The sequence below is a fragment of the Aquarana catesbeiana genome, linkage group LG12, assembly GCF_042186555.1.
Source record: "Aquarana catesbeiana isolate 2022-GZ linkage group LG12, ASM4218655v1, whole genome shotgun sequence".
Taxonomy (NCBI): Eukaryota; Metazoa; Chordata; class Amphibia; order Anura; family Ranidae; genus Aquarana; species Aquarana catesbeiana.
Window position 1 is genome coordinate 215230222 of NC_133335.1, and position 20858 is coordinate 215251079.

Below are 20858 nucleotides of genomic sequence, written 5' to 3' on the forward strand. Positions count from 1 at the left end.
CTATACAGACCATAGTTGTATATTTTGGGCCAGGAAGGTCCCATGTTCACACATTAGTAGTAGTAAAAAGACAAAGTGGTTGATTTACTAAAACTGTAGAGTGCAAAATCTGGTGCAACTGTGCATTGCAGCCAATAAGCTTCTGACTTCAGCTTGTTCAATTAACCTTTGACAAAGAAAAACCTGGAAGCTGATTGGTTTCTATGCAGACCTTCAGCAGATTTTGCACTCTCCAGTTTTAGTAAATTAACCCTTCTGCTGTTAAACTGAAAAAAAAAATCAAATGAAGGTGGCTGCCGCATCCATCACTACACAGTGTAATTTGCCCTGCAGCTGCTCCATCACTATTCTGTCTTCTGCAAAGACTGGAGTCACTTCTAAGCAGGAAGTGAAGTACTGTTCATCTTCTTTTACAGCCTGGATGTAGTTGTATCTTTTTGGTTTTTAGTGACTTAGTATCTTTAAATAATGGAGGTCAGAATTAAAGGGCATGTCCCTTTAATTCTTTTTTTTTGTGACAGACAACACCACTAACATTTCTTTGCTACCCATTTTTTACAAAGGATATTGTATAAAGGACCTGTTTCAGATGTACAACTGATAAGTTCCATTCTGAACTGGGCTCCTCTTCAGTTTCCAAGCCATTTTGTTCTAGAAGATAGGATCCAACCAGCACATGATCCATTGAGTCTTCTGACAGAACTGGACTGGTCTGTGTGTCTGGAGAAATATACTCCCTCCATAACTGCTGCAGCCCCTGGACAGTCTGATTTTTGTAGTGTAACTGCAATAAAAGTATAACATAAAGGACTTAAAGAGTCATATTTGTCACATAGGCATAGCAGGCAGATTAAAAGTAAACATGTCTGTACATTAAATATGCTAAACTATCAATGCAAGCACTTTTTGCATGTGGGCAGCTTCCCCAGTAATCTTTGGTTGATGACCTGTGAGTACAGTGATACAGCCTGGGCAAACAGTCCAGAAAAATCAACGGAACCAGGGACTGCCTGCAGATCAAAATGCTGCCTGAAGAACCTTATGGCATTGATGAGTCTGCAACGTGCATCTGGTAGAACTAAGGCCCCTTTCACACTGGGGCGGTGGGGGTGTCGGCGGTAAAACAGCGCTATTTTTAGCGCTGTTTTACCGTCGTTTTTGCGGCTGTATTCGGCCAATAGCGGTGCGGTTTTAACCCCTGCTGGCGGCCGAAAAAGGGTTAAACCCGCTCGTACAGCGCGGCTATAGCCGCGGTATTACCGCGGTATAGCTGCGCTGTCCCATTGATTTCAATGGGCAGGAGCCGTTTAGGAGCGGTGAACACACCGCTCCTTCACCGCTCCAAAGATGCGGCTCGCAGGACTTTTTTTACCGTCCTGCCAGCGCACCGCTTCAGTGTGAAAGCCCTCGGGCTTTCACACTGAACAAACAGCGGAGGCTGTTTAGGGGCGGTTTGCAGGCGGTATTTTTAGCACAATAACGCCTGCAAACCGCCCCAGTGTGAAAGGGGCCTTAGAGAACATGTGAACAGAAAATGAGCTGCACAGATGTACTGAAGAGTGATGTCCTGGTTGAGGTGAAATGCCTCGTACACACGATCGGACATTCCGACAACAAAATCCTGGATTTATTTCCGACGGATGTTGGCTCAAACTTGTCTTGCATACACACGGTCGCACAAATGTTGTCGGAAATTCTGAACGTCAGGAACGTGGTGGCGTACAACATGTACGACGAGCCGAGAAAAATTAAGTTCAATAGCCAGTGCGGCTCTTCTGCTTGATTCCGAGCGTGCGTGAAATTTTGTGCCTTGGAATTGTGTACACACGTTCGGAATTTCCGACAACAGATTTTGTTGTCGGAAAATTTGAGATCCAGCTCTCAAATTTTTGTTGTCGGAAATTCCAACAACAAATGGGCGATGGAGCCTACACACGGTGGGAATTTCCGACAACGTGCTCACATCGAACATTTGTTGTTGGAAATTTTGACTGTGTGTGTGCGGCAAAAGGCAGAAACCACCTAGGCAAGAAGGACATTCAAAGCCTTAACCAAACACCGATAGAAGTCCTAAGACTGCTATATACTGTTGATAAGAAAATATATTTAGCAGTTTATATTTACTAATAACTGCATTTCCATGTTCTGTGTACTGTGGTAGACCAGATATAGCGAATGCAGGGTCCTTGGTTTAGTAACACTTTAACACCACCTTGTACCCATGCAAAAAACAGAAAAGGATCCTTATGGGATCAAGCCAACAGTTCAGACATTTGCTTCAAAGAGATGAGGACTACAAAGAATACCATATTGTGAGTGAGACTGTCTCTAATGGATTTAAATGCCTGGTTTCTGAAGCACAGAGAGAATCAGACGCATATCCCACGGTGTCACAGGGAATGCACAAGGAGAGCTACATGGGAGTACAAGGGTCTTAATCAAGGAGGCCAACGATCTCTGAAAGGAGGCCAACGATCTCTGAAAGATAAAAAGGGCAGAAACCTTACCTTTTAATAGCGCTGAGAGCCAAACACTAGTTAAAACCCAACTGCAGGAAATTGAAGATTTGTCCCATGGAGAAACTTCTAGGGTGGAGGTCCCGAGATTTACACCAAGTGACATATGCCTTCCATGTTTATTGATAGACCTTGTGAGGAATAGCTTCCTAGCTTTTAGCATCAAAGGAACCACAGATTCAGAGATGCCCCATCTCTCAAAACCTGAGCTTCAACAGCTATGCTGTTAAATCCAGTGACTATGAAGCAAGATGGATCCTTGAGACTGAAAACCCTGACGATCTGGCAGTGCCCACCATGCATCCACCAGGAATCTTACCGGGTCAATGTACCACATCTACCTGGGCCAGTCCAGAGAATTGAGGATCATAGAATGCCCTCCATTTTGATTCTGCGAAGCAGATGAACATGAAGCATCAAGGAAAGAAAGGTATAGATCATAACTGATCACACAGAGCCACCAAAGCATCCACTGCTTCTGCTGCAGGACCCCTGTATCTGGAGACAAACCTTTGCAGTTATTTGTTGAAACTGGAGGCCAGGAGCTCCATTATCTGGTGTCCCCCACACAGGGCTTTTTTTCTCAGAAAATAGGTGCAGGAACTCCCCTCTCAGAGTTACCCCTTGTCTTTGCACCCCTACCTACCTCTGAACACTGTTCCTTGGTTCCACCCCCTACCCACCACCCACTACTGCCCCTTTTAGAGAATACAGAACCAAATAACATTTGTGGTACTAATTAATTTGTAAGGAACTTGTTAATGATAACAAGAAAAGCAGTAAAATAGATCCCCTGCAGCGAGCAACAATGGACCACCTGCAACAGATCTCCCAACAGGCAGCATTCAATAGACCCTCCAGCAGCCAGCTACAATAGACTGCTCCTTCAACAGTTGATCCCTCCCAGCAACAACTGACCCCCCAGCAACATAAGACCAACCCGAGTAACATTAGATCCCCCACCAGCAACAATAGGCCTCCCCAGCAACAACAGACCTCCCTGCAAAAACAGATTTCTTCAAGACAATAAGTCCCACAGCTGCAACAATGGACCCCCTCCTGAAAAAAATATATCCCCTCTAGCAACAATACTGTAGATCCCCCAGCAGCTAGCATCAGTAGCACAACTGGACACCCATTACATACATTCAGTGCTGGAGGTGCCGGAACCCCCCCCCCCCCCCCTTTCCCGCTGAAGAAAAGCCCTGCCCCCCCCCCACATGTGACACAGGTCCTGGAACACCTGTGGGTGTAGAAACCACGCCCGGTGGTCCGAGGGATGTTGGCTGAGGAGGATTGCCTGCCTATTGTCTATGCCTGGGATGTACATGGTAGACAAGGTGGGAATGTGAAATTTTGCCCAGGACAAGATTCAATCTACCTCTTTTGCCACAGCGAGACTTCCGATTCCTCACTAACGGTTGATATAGCAGCCTCCACTGACAACCAAGTTCCCTGCACCAGACTTGGACTCTGAATAAAGTTGAGGAGCAAAGAGCAGCATGATTCTATGTCTACAGCCCCAGAGCCATTACTACAGTGTGATCTAGGGGCACCAGTTACAGCGGGGCTGCCCCCCTCCACATGTCTAGACTCGTGTTCGTATTGCAACTTACAGCTTGAGGTATGGGGCGAGAACTAAGTTACTCATGAAACCCAAATAGTTGTTAACAGATGAGGGTTAGATGGCTGAAGGTGACCAAAGTCACTGTAGGTGGGCAGCAGAAACAGACTGCAGATCAGAGTTGCATGTGGTTCTTTTCAGAAATGTGGTGTTATGCCGCACTAGATGAAAAAAATTTGAAAATATAAACTATGAAACAGCAGCGATTAATCCAAGTGACATAATCAAGGAAAACGCATATAATAAAAAACGAATTGCGCTAATCATGAACAATAAAGTGCAGTGCATAGAATGATCCAGGCAGCAAAAACAGCATGGATTAACATGCAAATATATGTGCAAAAAGTCCTTGTAATACAAACATAAATTGAATTACATAAATATAAAAAAGTCCATATATAAAAGAACATCAAGGCCAGTAATCCACCACCAAGTGATATTGCAGGACTTCAAGTGACACTTCCACACCCAGTGAGCAGGAACGCTTACCAGATGGTGTGGACCACCTATTGCTAGGATGGTCTAATGAACAGGCAGGATATACCTCTGTAGGGTATAGGACTGGATAACCCCTGTACACCCAGCAGATGACGTTAGAGCTTAGTTCCACAGCTTTATTCCCTTCCACAGTGAAAACTAGATGGAAGCGGGCAATTTAAAGATGCCTAGAAGCCAGTGTACATAAGGTAGTCCCTGGTGCTCAGCTTAACCAGTATATTTGTGGAGTAAGTCTTCAGAGACAGCATAAGTGAAAATAAAGCAAGTGAATATAATATAATATAAGTAATATAATAAAATATAAGTGAATATAAAGCAAGGCTGGATCTACAGTAAAAAGCGCTCCGTGGCTAACTTATTACCAGATTGGAGACTGAAAAGTGCTCTACACAGAACCCAGTGCCTGAAAGCAATTTCCATTGTATCCCTGCAATGCCCGGTGAGGTCCCAACGAGGCACTCTGGACAGCCGCACCGGATAACTGCAATCGCAGCTCTAGCAGAGATGTAGAGAAGAGTCTTGATTGAAGACAAAAATTAAGAATATGAAGAAATGGGGCTAGTAACTATAGGTTAGTCTTTTACACAGCAGAGCTGAAGAAAACATTTCCAACCTCCTAGGACACTAGCCAAAATCTGAGGCATGCTGGTAGTAGGAGGGGTTACCCTGGGTTGACCTACAGTTTTTTCGTTTGGCCAAATTTCAATCCTGTAAGCCAGCGATCTCCAAACTGCGGCCCTTTGCTTGCCTTTATCCGGCCTTGGGTCTCTATTCCATCTACTGACATCAACTATGGAGCACTATTCCTCCCACTGGCACCATCAAATAGCCGCAATTCCTTCCATTGCTACCAACGATGGGGCACAATTCCTTCCATGTACACCAACGATGGGGCACAATTCCTTCCATGTACACCAACGATGGGGCACAATTCCTTCCATGTACACCAACGATGGGGCACAATTTCTTCCATGTACACCAACGATGGGGCACAATTCCTTCCATGTACACCAACGATGGGGCACAATCTCTTCCATGTACACAAATGATGGGGCACAATTCCTTCCATGGACAGCAAGGATGGGGCACAATTCCTTCCATGTACACCAAGGATGGGGCACAATTCCTTCCATGTACACCAAGGATGGGGCACAATTTCATGTACACCAAGGATGGGGCACATTCTCTTCCATGTACATCAGCAATGGGGCACAGTTCCTTCCATGTACACAAAATGATGGGGCACAATTCCTTCCATGTACACCAAGGATGGGGCACAATTCCTTCCATGTACACCAAGGATGGGGCACAATTTCTACCATGTACACCAAGGATGGGGCACAATTTCTACCATGTACACCAAGGATGGGGCACAATCTCTTCCATGTACACCAGCAATGGGGCACAATTCCTTCCATGTACACAAACGATGGGGCACAATTCCTTACATTGACAGCAACGATGGGGCACAATTCCTTCCATTTACAGCAACGATGGGGCACAATTCCTTCCATTGACACCAACGATGGGGCACAATTCCTTCCATTGACACCAACGATGGGGCACAATTCCTTCCATGCAAACCGATGGGGCACTATTCCTTCCATGTACACCAAGGATGGGGCACAATTCCTTCCATGTAAACCGATGGGGCACTATTCCTTCCATGTACACCAAGGATGGGGCACTATTCCTTCCATGTACACCAAGGATGGGGCACAATTCCTTCCATGTACACCAAGGATGGGGCACAATCTCTTCCATGTACACCAGCAATGGGGCACAATTCCTTCCATGTACACAAACAATGGGGCACAATTCCTTACATTGACAGCAATGATGGGGCACAATTCCTTCCATGTACACAAACAATGGGGCACAATTCCTTACATTGACAGCAATGATGGGGCACAATTCCTTCCATTTACAGCAATGATGGGGCACAATTCCTTCCATTGACACCAACGATGGGGCACAATTCCTTCCATGTAAACCGATGGGGCACAATTCCTTCCATGTACACCAAGGATGGGGCACAATTCCTTCCATGTACACCAAGGATGGGGCACAATTCCTTCCATGTACACCAACGATGGGGCACAATTCCTTCCATGTACACCAACGATGGGGCACAATTCCTTCCATGTACACCAAGGATGGGGCACAATTCCTTCCATGTACACCAAGGATGGGGCACAATTCCTTCCATGTACACCAAGGATGGGGCACAATTCCTTCCATGTACACCAACGATGGGGCACAATCTCTTCCATGTACACAAATGATGGGGCACAATTCCTTCCATTGACAGCAAGGATGGGGCACAATTCCTTCCATGTACACCAAGGATGGGGCACAATTCCTTCCATGTACACCAAGGATGGGGCACAATTCCTTCCATGTACACCAAGGATGGGGCACAATTTCATGTACACCAAGGATGGGGCACATTCTCTTCCATGTACATCAGCAATGGGGCACAGTTCCTTCCATGTACACAAAATGATGGGGCACAATTCCTTCCATGTACACCAAGGATGGGGCACAATTCCTTCCATGTACACCAAGGATGGGGCACAATTTCTACCATGTACACCAAGGATGGGGCACAATCTCTTCCATGTACACCAGCAATGGGGCACAATTCCTTCCATGTACACAAACGATGGGGCACAATTCCTTACATTGACAGCAACGATGGGGCACAATTCCTTCCATTTACAGCAACGATGGGGCACAATTCCTTCCATTGACACCAACGATGGGGCACAATTCCTTCCATTGACACCAACGATGGGGCACAATTCCTTCCATGCAAACCGATGGGGCACTATTCCTTCCATGTACACCAAGGATGGGGCACAATTCCTTCCATGTAAACCGATGGGGCACTATTCCTTCCATGTACACCAAGGATGGGGCACTATTCCTTCCATGTACACCAAGGATGGGGCACAATTCCTTCCATGTACACCAAGGATGGGGCACAATTCCTTCCATGTACACCAAGGATGGGGCACTATTCCTTCCATGTACACCAAGGATGGGGCACAATTCCTTCCATGTACACCAAGGATGGGGCACAATTCCTTCCATGTACACCAAGGATGGGGCACAATCTCTTCCATGTACACCAGCAATGGGGCACAATTCCTTCCATGTACACAAACAATGGGGCACAATTCCTTACATTGACAGCAACGATGGGGCACAATTCCTTCCATTTACAGCAATGATGGGGCACAATTCCTTCCATTGACACCAACGATGGGGCACAATTCCTTCCATGTAAACCGATGGGGCACAATTCCTTCCATGTACACCAAGGATGGGGCACAATTCCTTCCATGTACACCAAGGATGGGGCACAATTCCTTCCATGTACACCAACGATGGGGCACAATTCCTTCTATGTACACCAACGATGGGGCACAATTCCTTCCATGTACACCAAGGATTGGGCACAATTCCTTCCATGTACACCAACGATGGGGCACAATTAATTCCACACCAACAATGGGGCACAATTCTTTCCCTTGACACCAATGTTGGGGCACAATTTTTTCCATTGACAGCAACAATGGGGCACTGGTCCTCCCACTGACACCAAGGATACGGCATTATGGATGGAAGGACATTTTCTACTCCCACTAGTCCACTCCCCCTAAAGTCTGAAGGACACTTTTTTTTTGAAAGTATGGAGACCTCTGCTGTAAGCGGCAGTATAACCCAAAGGTGAAAGACCTGAAGATAGAAAACCTGTTTATTTGGGTGTCTATTGTTGCAAAATTTCACCGAGATCCAAAAATACAGCACTGATTTGTACCGCTAAGTTCTTAGAAATGTATTCAGTTCTATAAGATCTTGAAACTTCTGGATACATTGGTTTTGCAGCTGTATTAAAGGCTCAGATATACCAAATATGCTGTAACTGGCGACTTCTGGTCTTTTTTAAAGCAGGAAGTCAGCTCTAAATTGTAAACAAAGTCGTTTTTGTTCTTTAAATACGTAGGAAATCGGGACAAGACTGCCATCTAGTGCTATATATTGAATAGAGCTGCCATCACATGGCAAGCAATGTGAGTAGCGAGTTATCTTGAACAGTTAGGCTTAATAATCAATTAAATCAGTATTAAAGATCGCCGTGTCACGCACGCCGTGGATGAAATACCTCCGGGTTCATTAGGTGGAACATTTCTTCTTCAGTGACACATGTAGGAGGTGACTGAGGTCGCTCTGGGCTACGGACACCTTCCAAAATCTCCTGTATTATCTTCTGAGCAATAAATTTGGCCTCCTGAGACTCCATCTCTCTCTACAGTGACAAAAGCAACGAAACAAATAAGGAAAAATACAGATAATTAATGTTACATTCCAACATACATTTCCTTAAAAAATACAAATCAGCAGGCTTTTCACAGTGCTCCTTTAACCTCAACAACCTGTCATATAATCCTGTATATGCATTTCATCTGTGTATTTAGCCAAGTGCCTGGAAGTTACCTTTAAGGTGTATGTATAGCTGAAAAAATGTAGGGGTTGCAACAGGGAAATAAAGGAAATCTCCTGAAATGAGGGGAAATTTTCTCTTAGACAGCTGTTGTCCTTTAGACAGATTTCCACATCAGAAAATTTCCCCTCATCTTATTCTCTGTGGAAAACTCTAATATTTTGACAGAGGGTGTAAAGTGTCCCCAATTTATTTAAAACAAACAAAAAAAAAGGTCTTTGCATCTTTACATACACTATAAGGGTAAGATTGAGAAATATAACCAATTATAACTAAAGGCAAAAACTTTCTTTTAGTTTTGGATAAGAGTGGAGAAGGATTAGAACCCCGTCAGGTTTTTCTTGCTGTCTGGACCCCCCTTTCTATTTATCCCGTTTACTGTTATCACCAAAAGTGAAAAATATACCAAATTTGAAGTTGTCACCAGAACAGGAATAGAGGACAAATCTTCCAATGGGGACACTAGTTCTGGTGACAACCAAGGATTTCCCCTCACTTCCTGTTTTGGTTATGGCACAGGGAGTAAAGGGAAATCTCCCCAGTGGGTCACAGAGGGCAAAAAAGGAGAGGAGTAATAATCCTCCCTTACTCGATCCAAAAAAATAAGATAACGTTTTGTCTTCAGTTCTTCCTTAAGGTCCCACACTGATACTCACCTCTGCTGCCTGGGCTGGGACAAGGGGTGGGCAGGAGGGGACAGCTTCCCTGGGCACTGTGGTATCAGTAGAGGTGGGGAGGTGCTGCGAGGAGATTGGGGGGGGGGGGGGGGGATTTGTTTTGGGAGGTGGAATTTGGGGGGCGGAAGGGGGTATGAAATGTTCTAGAAGGGAACATTTTAGTGGTGGTGGTGGTGGTGGTGGTGGGGGGGGGGGTGCTGCTAGAAGTTGTGATTTGAGGGGATTTGTGGTGGGAGGGGGGATGGGGGAAGAGGACTTGTGCTAGAAGGGATATGGGGGGGTTAGTGTTAGAAGAGGTGCTTTTGTGCTAGGAGGAGAATAATTTTTTTTGGGGGGGGGGGCAGGGGGGGATTTATGCTAAGCCAGAGGGGATGCATTTCTCTTTCCTGCAACCATAGGTTGCAGGAAAAAAAAATCACTTGATTCCCCCCAGCAACAAGTCAGTGTTGATGGGGGAATCCTCCCACAGTGCTATTGTATTCTGTCGGGAGGGAGCCTTCCCTAGCGGCAGAACACAATGATCATTGTTGGCAGCTATAGCCACTGGCAATAATTGCGTGTAAAAAAAAAAAAAAATCAATGGATCAACTTCAGTACAACCAGCCTGCCCATACAGTGGATATAAAAAGTCTACACACCCCTGTTAAAATGTCAGGTTTCTGGGATGTAAAAAAATGAGACAAAGACAAATTCATTTCAGAACTTTTTCCACCTTTAATGTGACCTATAAACTGTACAACTCAATTAAACAACAAACTAAAATCTTGGAGGGTGGAGGGAAGTAAAAATACAAAACTAAACTGATATGATTGCATAAGTCTGCACACCCTTATACTAATACTTTGTTGAAGCACCTTTTGATTTTATTACAGCACTCAGTCTTTTTGGGTATGAGTCTATCAGCATGGCACATCTTGACTTGGCAATATATGCCCACTCTTCTTTGCAAAAAATTTACAAATCTGTCAGGTTGCGAGGGCATCTCCTGTGCACAGCCCTCTTCATATCACCCCACAGATTTTCAATCGGATTCAGGTCTGGGCTCTGGCTGAGTCATTCCAAAACTTTAATCTTCTTCTGATGAAGCCATTCCTTTGTTGATTTGGATGTATGCTTTGGGTTGTTGTCATGCTGAAAGATGAAGTTCCTCTTCATGTTCAGCTTTCTAGCAGAAGCCTGAAGGTTTTGTGCCAATATTGACTGGTATTTGGAACTGTTCATAATTCCCTCTGCCTTAACAAGGCTCCTGTTCCAGCTGAAGAAAAACAGCCCCAAAGCATGATGCTGCCACCACCATGCTTCACGGTGGGTATGGTGTTCTTTTGGTGATGTGCAGTGTTGATTTTGCGCCAAACATCTTTTGGAATTATGGTCAAAAAGTTCAACCTTGGTTTCATCAAACCCTAACACATTTTCCCACATGCTTTTGGGAGACTTTAGATGTGTTTTTGCTAAATTTAGTTGGGCTTGGATATTTTTTTTCGTAAGAAAACTGTCTTGCCACTCTACCCCATAGCCCAGACATATGAAGAATACAGGAGATTGTTGTCACATGTACCACACAGCCAATACTTGCCAGATATTCCTGCAGCTCCTCTAATGTTGCTGTAGGCCTCTTGGCAGCCTCCCTGACTAGTTTTCTTCTCGTCTTTTCATTAATTTTGGAGGGACGTTCAGTTCTTGGTAATGTCACTGTTGTGCCATATTTTCTCCACTTGATGATGACTGTCTTCACTGTGTTCCATGGTATATCTAATGCCTTGGAAATTCTTTTGTACCCTTCTCCTGACTTATACATTTTAACAATGAGATTTCTCTAATGCTTTGGAAGCTCTCTGCGGACCATGGCTTAAATGTCAGGAAAGACCTACTAGAACAGGTGAACCTTATATGGGGTTAATCAGAGGCACTTTAAATGATGGCAGGTGTGTACTGACTCCTATTTAACATGAGTTTGAATGTGATTGCTTAATTCTGAACACAGCTACATCCCCAGTTATAAGAGGGTATGAACACTTATGCAACCACATTGTTTTATTTTTTTATTTTTACTCCCCCCCCTCCCCCCTAAAAGATTTCAGTTTGTTTTCAACTGAGTTGTACAGTTTATAGGTCACATTAAAGGTAGAAAAACTTCTGAAATGATTTATCTTTGTCTCATTTTTTTACATCACAGAAACTTTATATTTTAAAAGGGGTGTGTAGACTTTTTATATCCACAGTGGACGTATATAAATCAAAGGGTAAATATACAGGTGACATTCAGAGAGAGGCTGGAGATTAGATGCATTTCAATTCCTCCCCTTCCTCTCATCTAAGGAAAAAACTGTGAACAGCAATGTGTATCACAAGGATCAGCTCTATATAGGTACCGAGCCGCTCAGATTGGCTTGAGACAGTGGGGGAGATTAAGGCCCCTTTCACACTTATACGACTTGTCCCACGATTTTCTACTGCAAAATCGTAAGTCATTCTCCATGATTTTCAATGACTACCATTCATATTGGCACGACTTTAAGTCGTGCTGACTTCAAAGTAGACCCTGCATGTCCATAGACCTAAATGTTAAACCCTCAAGTAGCATGCAAATCGTACCTGAATAATATAGACACAATTTCAGTACGACTTTGTAAGCACAAGCTGAGAATGGTTAATGCCAAAATTGTGGCAAAGTCGTACAAAGTAGTACTGCTCCCAAATCGCGGCCGCATCGCGCGACTTTGAAGTTGCACAAGTGTGAAAGGGGCCTTAGGCTGGGTTCACACATGTGCAAATCGGATGCTGGTTTCCCCACATCCAATTCACTTGACATGGGGGTGTGACCGGCTCTCAATGGAGCCAGTTCACACATGTCTGAGGCAGCCACGGAGCAGATTGCAGAAGGGTCCTGTGCGTGTTTGGGCCCAGTTCAGGTACAAATTCAGGCAAAAATTCAGACCTGAATCGCACCTGAACCAGTGGCCAGACATGCACCGGACCAAAGGCACAGACCCACGGCCACACATGTGAACCTGGCCTTACTAAAACTGGTGCTCACAGAATCTGGTAGAGCTGTGCATGGTAACCAATCAGCTTGTTCAACTAAGCTTTGCAAGAAAACAGAAGCTGATTGGCTACCATGCACAGCTGCACCAGATTCTGTGAGCACCAATTTTAGTAAATCTCCTGGAGCCTAGGTTCACATTGCTGCGGGTTAGAAATCGTTCAGCTGAACTCGCATGATTTCAACCCGGCAATGCAGTCCGACTTCGGGGGGGTTCCTGCAGAGATGACTATTGAAATGGCACCCAAAGTCGCCAAAAGTAGTGCAGGTACCATTTTTGGGAACCGCAAAGTCGGCGTTGCACCGATTCGGACGGTGCTATTACCGGCAGTAGCCACCTATTTGGCAAGCGATTTGACATGTCAAATTGCATGCCAAATCGGACCAATGTGAACCTAGGCTCAATGTGTTAGTGTACTGAGCCATTTAAAGATAGCTCCATCGATGTTTATAAATTATGCTAATATAAGAACAGTCCACCAATCCGCTGTTTATAAACGTAGGATGGTTGCAAACAGGTTGCTAGCTGGTAGAGTTTTTTGGTAGAAGAGACTAAGCAACTGTTGCGATGTTGTCTGATCACTGGGGAGAGGAGACTGAGGAAATGCTTCCTCTTCCTGCAGCAGACTGATGACTTTATCTCAGCATAGGCAAAGGACAGTTTTTTAAAGATTAAAAGGTAGATTTTTTTTTTTTTATAACAGTACACTTTTGATGTAGTTTGGGACATATCAGGAATGCATTCATGTAGACATAGATATCAATATAGTCCATTCATGTGTCAGTAAAAATACGTGATTAATGAATCTTCTGACCTGTAGCTCCTCCCTCACAGGGGCGGTCTTGTCTTCATACAGAGCGATTCCCCATAGAGACACTTGTATTAGAGCGCCAGCCAATAACACGGGGTGTGTGCAGAACTCCCAATCCTCCCCAAATATCCCTGCAGTCGGGGACTTGAAATGGAAAGAGAAGGTCTGCGTCTCTCCTGGCAGGATCACACCTGAAAACAAAACATTTCACAAATCGATTAAAGGAACAAGAAAGATAAATGAGGATTTGATTCCTGCATATCCAGATAGCTTCATTATTAATTATGTTCAGGACCACAATGTAATTTTTTTTTTTTTTAAATGTAAACGCATCTCCAGAGTGGGGGATTGGTAGACTCTCTGTTGGGTTTATATTGAAATCTGATTTCCATTCACTTCCTGCCTCGCTGACAATATTGACACCAAGACAGGAAGTAAAGGAAAAATCTTCAATAGTGGAATAGACAACAATAAAGGCTTCCCCTAGGCCTCTTTCACACTGGGGCCAAAGGCGAGCTGAGGTTTTACCACCACCTGACGCCAACTGGAATTCTAAGCCTGCCCATCCATGGTTCAGGGCTCGTTCACACCAGAACGTGGTTCAGAAAACAAAACGCAGTGGATGTGCAATCTCCTGCAGGTGTCAATGTATTCCTAGCGACACCCCAAATGCAGATCACAAGCATAGAGCATTTTCCTGCACCGGATTGCATGGTACCTTTTTAAAAGTAATACATGCACTACTTTTGGTGTGATCCAGAGCGACTTCAGACCATTCAAATGAATGGAAAGATGAAAGGATATTCTGGCAGCCACACACCATCCCTGGCAGCCTCAGCTCGCTCCATCTAAGCCACGGCCCAGTGTTACGCCCTGCCCTGGGGGCTTAACGTATAACTAAAGGCAAGACTTTTTTTTTTTTCGTTTTGGATAGAGTGGAGAGGGATTAGAACACTTACCAGTTTTTATTGCTGTCTGTGCCCTTGTTAGGGATATTCATCCTCTCTATTTGTCCTGTTTACCATTATCATTGAAAGTAAAAGTAATGGGGCGTACACACGGTCGGACTTTTTGTCCGGACTGGTCTGACAGACGCAGACGGACCAAATCCGGCTGACAATCCGATCGTGTGTGGGCTTCACCGGAGCTTCAGCGGACTTTTCCAGTCGCAAATCTGACGGACTTTAGATTTGGAACATGCTTCAAATCTTTACGTCGTAACTCCACCGGACCCAGAAATCCGCTCGTCTGTATGCTAGTCCGACAGACAAAAACCGACACTAGGGCAGCTATTGGCTACTGGCTATCAACTTCCTTATTTTAGTCCGGTGTACGTCATCACGTACGAATCCGTCGGACTTTGGTGTGATCGTGTGTAGGCAAGTCCGTTAGTTAGAAAGTCCGTTGAAAGTCCGTCGAAAGTCCGCTGGAAAGTTTGTCGGACCAGTCTGGGAGAAAAGTCCGCCCGTGTGTACGCGGCATTAGAGAAAATCCCAAATTTTGGGTTGTCCCCAGAAAAGTAATAGGGGAAATCTAATAGAGGGGACACTAGTTCTGGTGACCTGGATGTTCCCAAGGGATTCCCTTAATTTGCAGGGAGTTCCTCTCACTTCCTGTTTGGCTATGGGACAGGAAGTGAATGGAAATCTCCACAATGGGACACAGATGGCGAAAAAAAACATCCGATAACGGTTATAACTCTCCCTTACGCTATCCAAAAAAGTTTAACCTATAGTTCTGCTTTATGCAAAAAATCTTAAGTGGGAATCCTACCTAATATAAATATGTAGAGCTCACCGAATAAATATCGGGGGGTGTAATCAGTATTATACTATACCAACAAACAAAAAATAAAAAACACAAAGACTTCTACACACCCTAAGTGCCGATTCACACAGGGGCAACACGACTTCAACGCGGCTTCAACTTTAAGCAACTTACAACGCGACTTCAAGTCGCCTCCAGGACAGGCGACTTTGGATGTGGCCAATCACAGAATAATCAGCTCTCTGGGAGGGAGGGGTTTGCCTGGGTAAACTAATTTCTTTTCCTGTAAAGTCGCTTCAATATAGATGGAGATCCGACTTGGAGGCGACTTCCATTGAATTCTATGGGTACAGGTCGCCTAGAAGTCACCTTGAAGTAGTACAGGAACGTTTTCTGAAGTCAGAGCGACTTCAGTAGTGTACATTAAGACGGCTCTCATTGACTATAATGCAATTCCCAATGTCAAGCGACTTGGGGCAACTTGAGGACTGACAAGTCGGATCCCAAGTCGTTGTAGTGTGAACCGACCCTAAAGAGTTAAACTACAAAAATAATTTATTGGTAAAAGAAGCGATGTACAACAATTTATTAGCACAATGACCCAAGACCCCCCATATAATCCAACCCTCCCTAAAACTATTCCTCTTAAAACCAAACACACTATGTAGGGCAAAAATACGTCTCGTATGACCGAGGGTCAAATAAGTGCAAAAAAAAAAAACCCACAATAGGCAAGCCCACCCTCCCCAATACAAAACACCCCCCTAAATTCCTAAATAATGGCTCAAAGCCACCTAAAAAAACTGGATCCCTGCAGCTCTTTTCTAAAACAGAGCAGTGTGTGTCTGTGTAAAACACATGTAACATATATCACACTATCCCGTAATGGAGAGATGCACAGATTAAGAACCACACTCTATAATATCTACAAAGCTACCCTGGTCATAAGTCCGTCAGTCAGTGCGGCTGAAAAGGCAAACGAGATTGAACATAGGCATATCATAATGCAGTCAAATATTATACATCCTTATTCCATGTGAGTGTAATGAAATTTATAATCAGTCCTGACTGCTTAATCCAGGTAAGTGGTCATTGAGAACAAGGAGATATAACATAACTGAGAGAAAAACGACATAAAATGCACAATACTGATCCAATCTGCTCAGATAGTCATTCATTGTATATAGGAGATTACACCAGATTCAAGTGAAGTAAAGCATGGAAACGTGAAAGGATTCCCGCAGCGTGCAAGTAATTATATTCACTCCCAATTATAGGTAACACTTCTCAATGTTTCTTCATGCTAAATTTACTCACGGATCCCGCTGATCACTGTACAGAGATCTCCACATACATTTAGGGGAATCGATCTGTCGGTCTGCTCCCACTACAAATGTTTTTTCCAGCTGGCAATGTCCTTGACTGCAAGATTCAGATTGTGCTAATCAGTATTTCTATTGCAGTATACAGTATAGTGATTCTCCAGAGTCCTTGAGAGGAGGTTGGTTGGATTTCTCCGGTCAGATGGACTTCTCCGGTCTGTGCATCGAATGCTCGGGTTAAAATATCCCTGAAAGTGGGTGGCTGAGCCAAGTAGGGAACGGAGGTGTCTGTCCCAGCGTTTGGATGTTTACATGTTTCGTTCCTATACACTCGGAACTTCCTCAGAACTGTTCTTTAGGGATATGTTAATCCGAGCATTCGATGCACAGACCAGAGAAGTCCATCTTTGAATAATCTTTTTCTCCCATCCAGGTCTAGGGGTGACATTCATAACTGTCCTCAAGTAGAACTCCAAAAGCCCTGAGCCTGCGGCTTTGTGCGCCATTTTGGATGTGATGTCAGTAGTCCCAGAAGACTTTATAGCAGCCTTTCTCAACCTTTCTGTTCCAATGGAACCCTTAAAATAATTTTTAGATCTTGGGGAACCCCTCCCAAAATTCTAATTTATTGAGGTCAGTGGGAAAAATGCCTCTTACATTCATTGGTGGTCAGTGAGAAGAATGCTCCTTACTATGGAGATCAGTGGGAAGAATGTCCCTTACACTGGTGGCCAGTGGGAAGAATCTCCTTACATTAGTAGTCAGTGGGAAGAATGCCCCTTACATTGGTGATGAGTAAGAAGAAGGTCCCTTACATTAGTGGTCAATGGAAAGAATGTCCCTAGCATTGGTGGTCAATGGGAAAAATGCCCCTTACATTGGTGGTCAGTGGGAAGAATGCTCCTTACATTAGTGGTCAGTGGGAAGAATGTCCCTTACATTGATGGTTGGTGGAAAGAATGTCCTTTAGATTGGTGGCCAATGGGAAGAATGTCCCTTACATTGGTGGTCAGTGGGAAGAACGCCCCTTACAATGTTGGTGAGTAAAAAGAATGTCTCTTACATTAGTGGTCAGTGGGAAGAATGCCCCTCTTCCTTACAGACAACTAAAAATATCATTGGTTTCATGCTGCTGGCTCTGCCAAGTGGTGCTGACCCTAGAACAAAGGAGGCTCCATCAAATGAGAGGTCAATAAACCATAGCTCAAGGAGCCCCTAGCAGCCTGTGGAGGAACCCTAGGTTTCCACGGAACCCTGGTTGAGAATGACTGCTCTATAACATTCCCCTCCGATTCTTCCCTGGCTGCTACAAAAAAGTTATGTAGGGAGGTTATGGGAAGCTTGGAGGAGCTGGGCCAGTACAGATAGTAAATAGTTACTCACAAAAGGAGAGAGGTCCATGACATGGCAGGAAGAAGGGGGCTGTGCTAAGGAACTGACTATTCCTAAAATAGTCAAATTTGTTATTACGTACAAAGGTACATTACAAGTAGATATAAAATAGATTATGAAAAGAAAAAAATGCTCCAAATAAGCATTTATAACACCTAAATGGGTTGTAAACCCTCGTGTTTTTTCATCCTAATGCATCCTATGCATTAAGATAAAAAAACTTCTGACACTGACCGCCCCCCCCTTCCATTTTACTAACATGAGCCTGTTAGTTCCCTTGGCGGAGATGTGCTCTTCCTCTCTGCCCGGGGTTCTCGGCTCTTGATTGGATAGATTGATAGCAGCGCAGCCATTGGCTCTCGCTGCTATCAAATTCAACGATGCAGGTGCCGGGGGGCGGGGCTGAGTCCGGTATTCTGTGTATATGCACACAAATGCTGGACTCAGGAGCGTGCCCGCAAGGTACCCCCCAGGGAGAGCGATTCTCCCGGGGGGGTTTACCGATGCGAGGAGGAGCCGCAAGCGCCGCCGGGGGACCCCAGAAGACGAGGTTCGGGGGCCACACTGTGCAAAACAAACTGCACAATGGAGGTAAGTATGATATGTTTGTTATTTAAAAAAAATAAAAAAACAAAGGTTTACAATCACTTTAATTCTTTAGTGCTTTTACTTGCATACTTGTTAAATTGGAGACAGGGTCTCCTTAAATAATGCTTTCTGTTTTTTTACTACAGCAACCATCACACTTCTGCCTGTTCTTAGAGAATTTTTTATCAAGATTTTATTTTGATTATTTTTGATATTTCACTGTCTGGGAAACCAAACTATGTGTAGACTTGACACGTGGAGCAGGTTTTCCATTACTCGCTAGTTTCTCTTCAATGCACTTTAGGTTCAAGTTATTATCCGTGTGCTATAAGGATCATTATTTTCAGTCGTGTGGCTGTTTTTTTCAGTTCTCATTGGTTCCTATATCTAAAAGCAATGCCTGTTACAATAAATTATGAATGTTGTAGCCTTTTATTGTCTGTATATGAATGGCTGGACATAAAGGCAATTCTCTACTTGGACAACATATTTCCACTGTCAGTGTCCATATTAAAGGAAACCTATACTGAAGAAGTATAGAGGCTGCCATTGCTGCCTGGCTTTCATGCAGATCCAAAAGCTTCAGTACATTTAAAGTGGTTGTAAACCTCAGGGATGAAATTTGAACAAAGCATGTCCCTCTATAGTGTGTACCTGTCTCAATCCAGAGCAGTAGGTGGAATTTGTTGCTTCATTCCTCTGCTATCAGCATGAGTCCCTACTGACAAGTTTACCTGAGTGTTTTCAGCTCGTAAAACGCTCATAAAACGCTCATCTCAAAAGTTCCAAAATGCCCAACAAGCAAAAAATCCCATTTATTTCAATGGCACCTGTTCACATATCAGCGTTTCGTCGCCTGAAGCAAAACGCCTGAAACTCAAAAAAGTACATGAGCTTCTTTTTTGACAGATTACAAATGTTTTTGGCCCCATAGACTTCCATAGAAACGTCTGACTTGAGCAGAAAAACGCTTGTAAAATGCTTGTAAAACGACAGTAAAAACACTCAAATAGCCTCTCTCCACCCCTAATTTCCTCTCCCTCTCCTCCACGTAGTGCTTAAATTGGCTAAACAAAAATGCTTGAAGCCGTGAAAACTCTTGTAATACACTTTAAAAACGCTTTGAAAAAGCTGAGAAAAAAAGCTTAAAAAAATGCCTGAAAACGATACGCTCAGGTGTGAATGCAGCCTAAGACTCAAGTATGGAGCCGCCTTCCCCTAGGGGTTATGGGAGGAAACAATTTAATCAAAATAATTCTACTGCCAAAAATACTGTACCTCGTATGGCATGCCCCAGTCCTTTTCCCTCTTAAATTCTTTTGTTTTATGGATTCTCTTCTTAATTCCTTTGTCTGGAGATCCAGCCACCACAAACTACCCTGGCGATCGTTGAAGAACCTTGTTCTCCTTGGGGGGGGTGCGGCCCTAATCGATTTTAATTTATATTGTATAGCTTTCCAGCTCTCCCACCTCTTTTACTTAGACAAGCAGGACAAACAGCGGTACTTAGTCTTGGTTTGTCAACCAGTCGCCCACTTTGCCACCCACCCTTTTGCATACTACGTGGGATGTGGGGTACGCAGGAACATTATGACCTTCCTAGTATGACTTACCATCGCCTGAGAATTTGGGACCTTACAGTACGCATGACCGGGGGTGGCCTACCTTCTATGCTCACGCACCTCTAAGGTGTAACACTCAATTACCTGAACTCTTAACAATACCGAACCACCCTCTTTGGACTTGCAGGGGCATCCCATATTTATATCAGGTTTTCAATGGAGCTAATATCCTTTCAAGAGCTTAAGGATGAGTATTCCCTTCTCAACTTTATGCTCTTCCGATATTTACAACTACAGCATGCCCTATGCACCCAATTTCCCAGTACTCCTCCCCAGTTCCCGGTCTCCCCCATCCTAGATACAATACTTGGCTTGGATCGTAAGAAGCTGATTTCAGTATTCTACAATGATCTTCTCACTCCCTTGAGCACTAAGTTGGCCTACCAACTGAAATCCAGATGGCTGCGGAATAACGGGGACGTGGAGGATGAGGATTGGGACGAAATACTGGATGCTTGTAAACAGGTTTCCCCTAAGGCTTCAGACT

At 44.2% G+C, this 20858-nt stretch overlaps 1 protein-coding gene across 4 annotated transcripts in view; it reads right to left on the bottom strand.

The window, feature by feature from the left end:
- The window catches only part of MYCBPAP (MYCBP associated protein), a 114505-nt gene that overhangs the window by 38537 nt on the left and 55110 nt on the right, over positions 1–20858 (bottom strand). For all 4 annotated transcript variants that reach the window (XM_073606667.1, XM_073606666.1, XM_073606668.1 and 1 more), the window contains 3 exons: positions 13684–13871; positions 8810–8953; positions 581–784 (listed from right to left, as the gene is read on the bottom strand). In XM_073606667.1, coding sequence (XP_073462768.1) covers positions 581–784; positions 8810–8953; positions 13684–13871 — 536 coding nt within the window. The remainder of the gene's footprint in view (positions 1–580; positions 785–8809; positions 8954–13683; positions 13872–20858) is intronic.